The sequence below is a fragment of the Microtus ochrogaster genome, linkage group LG2 (assembly GCF_000317375.1).
Source record: "Microtus ochrogaster isolate Prairie Vole_2 linkage group LG2, MicOch1.0, whole genome shotgun sequence".
NCBI classification, from domain to species: Eukaryota; Metazoa; Chordata; class Mammalia; order Rodentia; family Cricetidae; genus Microtus; species Microtus ochrogaster.
The window spans coordinates 12,142,910-12,152,027 of NC_022028.1; the positions used below are offsets into that span (position 1 = coordinate 12,142,910).

Genomic DNA, 9,118 nt, shown 5'->3' on the forward strand with positions numbered 1-9,118 from the left:
GCGAGCACACATAGCTTCTTCTGTGAGTCAGGGCGAGCATAGAAGGCTTCGTTATTGATTTTCTTTTAAAAATCCTTAGCAAAACAGTACTGGTAAGCATAGAATCAAAGCAAGGCTTCAGGGACGGAAACAAACTCCTGGCTTTGTCTGAGGTAGAGTGATATTGCTTCCACCGTCCAGGGCTTTCCAGTGAGCACTGCTTGTCTATTTACACAGTGTAAGAGTTTCAGCTTCTTGTGCATTGAGCCATGTCTATGACTATGTTTATACGATCTTCAAACCTCAAGCCATAAATATTTTTATTTTGATCTTTTAGGGCCGTGGCATTCCAGGACCCCCTGTACGTATCATTTCATTGTTTATAGTTTTACACATTCTAGAAAATACTCTATTTCTAAAAGTCCGACCTAACCCTATACCTACTACTCTAACCAGTTTTGTTAAATGAATTATTGTCTCACTGCAAGCCAGCATGAGAAAAGATGGGTGATTCTAAGTTGGTTCTTTATCAGTTTTCATGTCATTTACGATAGACTGTAAACACTATTACAAATCAGATTGTCCCTTTGATTTGTTGACTTCAGGGTCCTCCTGGAACCACAGGACTTCCTGGAGAACTTGGCCGTGTAGGACCTAGTGTAAGTACCATCGTGCCTTTTGGTTGACATTTGATCCTTTGAAAGAAGGTGCTACTGTTGCAGGCAGTGGGGTCACTGTGAATCTCCCCCTGAAATTCCCAACACTGTAGGTGAATTTTATTCCAGTTAAGCATTTCTTCCTATCCTGCAGCAAATTGAGTTTCAAGGTAAAGATATCATCCCATTATCATACTTTCATCTAGGATTGGGATCCAGTGTCTTTTCTGTTAAATTATCCATATGAAATTAAACAATAGCACTCAGTTATCACCATAAATACCATACTAGAAGCATTAAATTATAGCCAGGATTTAATTCTAATTGAACAGAAAGAAACTGAAATTGACTGAGAAAATTGTTGATAAAAAGCGTTTAGTGTGATATTCTATAAACACTTAAAAATGTTGAAGTATTGATATGAGAAGCTAAGAAATTATAACCTCCCTGAGGGGAGGAGTCAAACGCCATGTATCTTTCTTGCTCTAAACATGTGTTTTCTGTATGCAAAGTTACTTACATATATGTTACAAATGAATGAATAATAACATGATTGCATATTTTATGTAAAATATTAAGAAAGAAAATGTGCCAATGGTAAAAATAGGGCATTCAGAGTAATTTGAACCCCCTTTCATCTGAATGGATTGTTTTAATTTAGCTATCTTTGCTTCCCTATCCATTGCAAGAGTTCAGTGACAGCTCAGACTAGGGGTTGCAGAGATGGGTCCTCCACTCTCAATTTAGGGCTGGGTCCGTGCTTTCTTTTGCTTTAATTATCTGAATGACACTAGCAATACCAGTTATTCTGTTCTGTAAACCAACTGGATCAGTCCATGGGATTTCTGATCCGTGTTTCAAGTAGGTAGAGGGATAATCCTATAGATAGCTGACTCGATATCTGCACCCCTTTTCCGTGTCTTCCTTTGCTTTGCTCTCTACCATGGTAAGACCGGAATTTCTTTGTTTGCCTGGTGTTGGAAAGCTAATTGGGTTTTGGTGGTAGGCTTACACCTGCCTGAGTTCTGCTTAACTTTCTGGCAATGCCTTTCTCTCATGGCTCCTTGGTTTTATGAACTGTATTCTGAATCTTGTGTAACTACTGTGTCTCTATTTTGAAATGACCTAGGGTGACCCTGGGAAAAGAGGACCACCTGGCCCCCCCGGCCCCCCAGGACCCAGTGTAAGTAATTTCCACCTTGAATTTCTTTCATATCTGAACAGGAACTGAAGAAATCCTAGAAACAAATGTGGAAATATTTATTAAGTCATTGTTCTGCATTTCCAAAATGGCTACTGTGTTTTTCTTCTCTTTTCTTTTTCTTTTTAATCTGCTCAGTCTGTTTCATTTTACAACCAGAAACACAGAGGAACCACAATAATCTAAAGGATGCTTTCCCAGAGAGGTCTTATTTGTTTACAGCTTTTTGACAGTTGTAATTTCTTAAGAGCTTAAAACGTTGACATGAGAAGAAGCATTTTCATGCGAATTAGTTCTTGCTAAGTTTTTCAAAGTCAAAATCAAAACAATAGTTTAAGTATGTGATACTCTATGTTTTCATTCATGTGCCAGAGTTCCCCACTTTCTATATTGTCAGTTATTTCATCTCCCCAAAGAGTTAACCAACTATAGTTTAGGGATCTTTGAAGGAATCACCCATCAGTGAATCTTCAAATATTAACATACATGCTTCTATTTTTCCTTGTATTTCATAAAATCAATACCTTTATTATAGTTTTGCACCCTTGTTATATATTACAAAATAGATTTTGAAATTTCTATCATTCATAACTTAGAGTAAATCATTTAGTTTTATTCTCAATTTTTGTATTTTACTTACTTTAGGGAACAATTGGATTTCATGATGGAGACCCATTGGTAAGATTTTTCCTTTGATTACAATATGGTTTGTAACTCTTTTGTATTAGTATCTATTAATATAAAACAATGAGTTTAGTCGTGGTGTTTTATATGTGTGTATAACGTAATAGTTGTAAAGACCATGCGGTCTTCAGATGAGCTGTCTTTAAAATGATCTGACTGGAATTTGCTTGGCCTCCATGTTCTCCTTTAACCTGGATGGCAGAGCCGTGTGGACTGGCTGCTCACGTGTTCTCAGGCTACACAAGGGTTTTCACTGGAGAAGGGTCACTGTTTCTGTTCACGCCTTTGGCTCTATGCCCGAGGTGTGATTTCCCATGGGAGTACTCCAGTTTCGGGAGATGTTTTATGTCTAGATGAGTAGTCAACAAAGGCAAACCACACTCATGGAGTTTTGGTCTATGGTGAAAGGCTGTGACCTCAGGATGGCGCTATTTCAGCGGAGAAGGAAGAGGCCAGACAAGGTCCTGCTACAGTCTACTGTCTAAAGAATTTCACTTCTTTTATTAGATCTGAAATAAATATGATAAAATGTTTACATGTAACATGTGGAAGAGGAGCACGTGGCAGGATGACTGTTGAATTCTCCATGTTTTTCGATAAAGTTAAAAGAAAAACAAAGGAAAGGGATATTCAGAGTTGTTTAATGGTTATGATTGCTTTGGGACTCTGTAGCTGGACTCCTTGAAAAAATATTTCTCATTTTCACAAAGTGGGTGCTCTAGTTTACCTCTCTCCCTTTCTTTTTTTGTATTTTGTCAGTGCCCCAATTCCTGCCCACCAGGTCGCTCTGGATACCCAGGCCTCCCAGGCATGCGGGTAAGAATAATTCCATTCCTTTAAAGAGTGGCAACATCTAACCACTGGTCTTGGTTAGATTAGTCAAGTCTGCCATTGCTCTTTCTGTCTGTGGCACAAATTCAGCCTGGAAAATATAACTAGTGCCCCTACTGAGCTGCATGTGTTCAGTTACAGAATATCTGTAGTTAGGGAGGAAATGCTCCCAGCATGCACTGGGCCAGGAAACTTGAACATGAAATCCAGGACTGGATGTTTGTCTTCTATAGGGGAAGATCGAGGTACGGATGTGGAGGGAGACTGTGTATATACACTGTGTAGTTGAGAATTTGAGAGTGTCATGGTAAAAAAAAAATAATTGGGGGACCTGTGCAGAACAGATTTTCCTGAAGGTTCTTTCTCTTACTTTGCCATCATGATACTTAAAAATGTCTATTTTGAAAAAAAAGAAAACAATTGTTTCCCCCTCCATTCTCTTCTCTGAATTTGGAGTGATTTTGAGAAATTCTAGACCCTTCCTGCTCTGCTATGATTGGAAGACGCTTGGCTGAGAGGCACTGGTTTTCAAAGGGTTTTCTATAATTGCAGTTTGGCGAATTCTCTCAATTGCAATGCTGTGGAAGGGTTAGACTCATATAGGAGGTGACTTATTTTTCCAAAACACCAGAGAGAGGCTGTAGAACGAATTCTAATTGGTCTTAATAATAAAATCTCAGAGTCAGATGTTAGGGGGTGAAAGCTGAGAGATCAGAGGAACAGAGCAGCCAGCCACTAGAGAGTTCTCACCTCTACCATTGCTCAGACATAAAGGGCGATCCTGTCCAATGACTGTCTCCTCAGACTGTCTCGACTGCACCTCAGCCTGCAATGAGTTTCTGTCTCCTCCTGCCTTGTATTCCTCTCTCCACCCAGCCATGTTACTCCTGTCTCCACCTCCCTAGTGCTGGGATTAAAGCCCTGTGATCCCAAGGGCTGAGATCACCTTTGCGTGAACTCTGTTTCTTTTAGACTGATTCAGTCTCGTGTAGCCCAGGGTGGTCTTGAACTCACAAAGATTCGTCAGCTTCTGTCTCATGAGTCCTGGGAGTAAAGGTGTGTGCCACCACTCCCTGGCCTCTAGTGGCTTATCTCTGCACTCTGATCTTCAGACAAGCTTGATTTGTAAAAGCGCAAACACATGATCACTACAAGAGGTGGAAGTTCCAGCAGACCTAATTTGAGAACTTCACGTCACAGTTTGCTGGGTGTTACTGTTCCCAGCCCATGTGAGATTGGCACAGCTGGGACCCCCAATCCCCTGCTGCGGTGCAGCTTTTGTTTTCACTCTTTGCCCCTTCTCGTTCACACTTCCCACCAAGGAAGGAAGCAACCCTGCCTCTGAGACGCCTACTCTCACGCCTGCCCTTCCTCTACCTCATGGAAGGAGCTGGCCATACAGCAGGCAAATGAGATTTCAACGTGGTTATCAGGGAGCCAGGGATAGCTTCTAAAAGGGTTAAGTGTCTAGTGCTGGAAATTTTCAAAGCTAACCTTGGTGGGGAAGCTGGGGAAACTGGAAGCCAAGGTGGGCATCACCTTGCTGCTGAACTGACTGGCAGAGCAGGTGTTAGTCTAGAGGAGTGTTATCCTCCTGATAAATGAATAAATAAAGCTGATGCCTATTATATACATGAGTCACATGGTGTACATGGTGCTATTACAAGGCTATTCCAAGGCAGTGTTGTGCTTTGTGACATAATCTTTTTTCATAGTATTTTAAACACAGATTTAGAGAGGCAGAACAATTTTAGGAGCCTTCTGGCCGCTTTTGACATCAAACCCAATGCAGCTTCATTTATTTGTGTTTTTATTTTTTTATTTTTTATGTTTGTTAGGGTCATAAAGGGGCAAAAGGAGAAATTGGTGAACCGGGACGACAAGGACACAAGGTAAGGGAAATGAGCATTTAGTGGGCCAATGTGATTAAGAGATAGTGTGAATATCCACTACAAGGAATTCTAAGGAATAGTAAAGTGTGATGTGTTATTTCTTTGGAAAGTAAATGCTTGTGTATTCTAACTACAGTTTTCTAAACCGTTCAGTTATTGAAATGACAAAGAAAATGCCATTTTTTGGCCTATTTGCCCCATATTGACTGCATTTTCTTTGTTTTAAATAGGCCATATCTTGATTTTTTTTTAATCAAAGCTGATGACAGCCAGACACTATGTCCCTAGTTGTTTTACCTCCCCAGAGTTCATGATAGCTGTAAAGTTGTACAAGTGTTTTGAAAGTCAGAAACACGGGATTTAGTAGATAATTGGCTTCGAAGTCCACTTCTCTAGACCTGAACTAATTTGTCTGTTTCTTTCTCATCTCCTTTCAGCATAACTTTGACTTGAAGTAGCTGGAAGTCAGCAATATTATCCAGTTAGAAATGTGGAATCTTGGCTGGGCAGTGGTGGCGAACGCCTTTAATCCCAGCATTGGGGGTGGGGGATGGGGGTGTGAGGCAGAGGTAGAGTCAGGTGGATCTCTAACTTTGAGGCCAGCCTGGTCAACAAGAGCTAGTTCCAGGATAGGCTCCAAAGCTACAGAGAATCCCTGTCTCAAAAAACCAACCAACCAACCAAAAAAAGAATGTGGAATCTATATTACACTGAGGTTGATATACCCTTCCAAAAAAAAAAAAAAAAGCTGAAAAGTACTTGAAGCAAATCAGCTTGGCTGCCATTTCTTCATCTTATAATTTTACTCCCTGCATAGTGTGGATTCTTTCTCTTAGTAAATTTTATAATATTTTACAAAACCATACCACTATTATTAGTGCAGGATTGCTAGATTTTGTTGATTGTGTCTGTCCATATAATTACTAGGTTATGGTAAAATATTCACCTTTTTACTAATGAGTAGTAATGAGCAGGAGAGGCAATTTATTTCTTTGAGTAAAATATCTTTGAGTATTAACATCCTTGAACTCTTCAGCCCAAATCAGTCTGTTAAATAACCTCACTTGTATAATCAGGATAAATAGGCCAATTTTCTGTGCTCTATTATTGTTTGCACATTATTTTCAGTCATTTATTATGAAGGCTGTGGATTGCTAAGGTCTTTTTATTGATCTGGAATGAAACCGCTGGGTTTCAGGTGTCAAACCTGAATAAAATAGAAAAGGTGAATGCCCTGTTTCTGTGTGCCCGTTCCTCCCCAGAATTTTAGATTTCCCCATTTTGAAAAATCAACCAATATTTGTCAGCTACTCGCTATGTGCCATTGTTTGTCCAAAGTTCTTAGAGTTCAGAAGAAAACAAAAACAGTCACAGGGGATTGACTAAATTGAACATGACATATTACTACACCAGAACACTAGTTAAGTCACTAAAATGGGCAAGCAAGAATGTTAAATTACACCCAGAGATTTTTTTTCTTTTTCTGTGAGGCGTGTGTAAAGCAGACAGTAGGCTTCTGTTCATGCCAATATTTTTATCCCCTCCTCCTGTGCTGTGGGCCCCTTTCCTTTGGAGAACCATCTCTCCCTTGTCCCGCAGGATTTAAAACCGTTGATCAGGGCATTTCTCCCTAATGTCCATCAAACTTCTATTTTTGGTGCCTACAAATTAGCTATAAGAAACTATTTTTTTTTACATGTTAGGCAATTGGATAAATGTCCACTTTGATGTTGAAGATTCCTGTAGTTCCTCTGATATTTTTGTGCAAACCTAAACTTTAAGTAGTGACTTTCAAAATTGGCTTAGGAAGGTGGGATGGCAATAGGCCATTGATGACCGAGCCCTGGAAGAACTGAGCCTTAACTGAGAGCAGAGGGGCCTGGAGGTCTGCAGTTGGCACGCAGCTCCAGTCTGTCTTTAAATGTATCCTGCACATTAACTAACGAAGATTAAAAAGCTTTGTGAATACGAGTGAAGTCCTAATAATAAAACTGTGGCCCTGGAACCATCAATCTACACTTCAATCAGCATCCATTTTAAATTCCTCCAGGGACATGATGATAAATAAGGTCTCCTAAACTTGTCATTTAGAATTTGTGACTATTGATTGGGTGAGTACATTTTTATCTGCAGGAGACATGTTTAATTCAAACATATTACTTCAAGTTTTATTGGAAATCTATGAGGAATATGCCATATGCTGATAAGAAAACTTTCAGTCGACTATCAATCACTGCTGTTTGTACAGCGATGTGATAGCTCTGGAGGAAAAGCAAGTACTATTTAATTATATCCAGGAGGTGCTGGAGAGATGGCTCAGCAGTTAAGAACACTTGTTGCTCTTGCAGAGAGGACCTGGTTCAGTTCCCAGCATCCACATGGCAGTTCAACCCAGTTCCTGGGAATTCTGACCTCTGCTGGCACTGCCTTCACATATACATACATCCAGGCAAAACACTCATACACATAAAGTAAAAATAAGTCCTTGATAGTACTCACATAAAGATTACCCACTCCATGAACTAGCCAATTTCAGTAGCTTTTAACTCGGGACTACCTCTTTCCACTGTCAACCGTAAGTTCTAGTAGAATACAACCTGAATTTATTTATGGTACTAAAACAGTAAAAATTTCATAATTCACTTGGAAATTAAGTGCCAAGGCTCGTGAGATGGCTCTTGTGAGTGCGTAAATGGTCTTGCCGTCAAGCCTACCTTAGTTTGATTTCCAGAATAATGTGTTATGGGAAAGAACCAATCCCATAAGTTGTTTTCTGACCTCCATAGATGCATATGGTATGTGCATGACCCCTCCAAATAAATAATTGCAAAAAATTAAATGTAATTCATTGAAACATAATCTAGTTGTTTTTTACACTTGATGTCTAAATGTTATCTATTAATACTCTATTAAATTTTCAGGTGTACTTGGTTATTAGTGTGTGTGAAAAAACCCTGTAAATATAATATATAAGCTAAGGAAATTATAGTATTTTACAATTATATTATATTTATATAAGTAGTATCTATTAATCTATTATATATAAATATGATATAAAATTATAAGCAAGAAAATGAGTTAATAAAATATGTATATTCATAATTGAATGACAGAATTGATTTTAATATGTAATATAAATAAGAAGGTTTCCTCATTAATAACATCACAATTAAAGATACGTATTAACACTGAAATGTAAAGTGTTATATTTAGTATTTTCTCAATCTGTAGAGTTGCCTTCCTGTAAGAGACAGCCGTCAGACTTCTCTCTCTTTCCTCGATGATGCTGGAGATTTGAAGTTAGGGCTGTGGCACTCCCAACCAGTGTTCTGTCATTGGGCTATATCCACAGCCCGGGAAGCAGACTTCTTTATAGAATATTCTAACATTTTAAAGTATAACAGAGTTTACAAAATAACAAAATGTCCAAATAACAACTAGATAATATGAGAGAAGTTCCCAATGACAATAAAAGCCCAAATTCAGATGGCTTTGAACAAACCAGCAGTATTCAAGTCTAATATAAAGAAAATGACAAAACTTTCTTCATTAAATAAAAACAGAAAAAAAGATTTTACTAAGTAGAGTAAAATGCACCGACTTCAAGAATAAAGCAGAGTAGTATACGTTAATACAAAACAAACGGTGTTTTTGTGAAGGTACCCCAGACAATTCTGTTTTTAAAATTCATGTGCATATGTGTGTCTGTGTGCATGATGTGTGCATGTGTGCGTGTGTGCATGCATATGTGTGTGTGTGCATGTGTGTTGTGTGCGTGCGTGTGTATGTGCACGTGTGTGTGTGGTGTGTGCATGTGTATGTGCACGTGTGTGTGTGGTGTGTGCATGTGTATGTGCACGTGTGTGTGTGGTGTG

General features: G+C 38.9%; 1 protein-coding gene across 1 annotated transcript in view; it reads left to right on the forward strand.

The window, feature by feature from the left end:
• Col9a1 (collagen type IX alpha 1 chain) overlaps window positions 1-9,118 on the forward strand; it is an 82,102-nt gene that overhangs the window by 29,936 nt on the left and 43,048 nt on the right. The window contains exons 10-15 of the mRNA XM_013351004.2: window positions 317-340; window positions 585-638; window positions 1,765-1,818; window positions 2,482-2,514; window positions 3,280-3,336; window positions 5,190-5,243. Of these exons, the coding sequence (XP_013206458.1) occupies window positions 317-340; window positions 585-638; window positions 1,765-1,818; window positions 2,482-2,514; window positions 3,280-3,336; window positions 5,190-5,243 (276 nt within the window). The remainder of the gene's footprint in view (window positions 1-316; window positions 341-584; window positions 639-1,764; window positions 1,819-2,481; window positions 2,515-3,279; window positions 3,337-5,189; window positions 5,244-9,118) is intronic.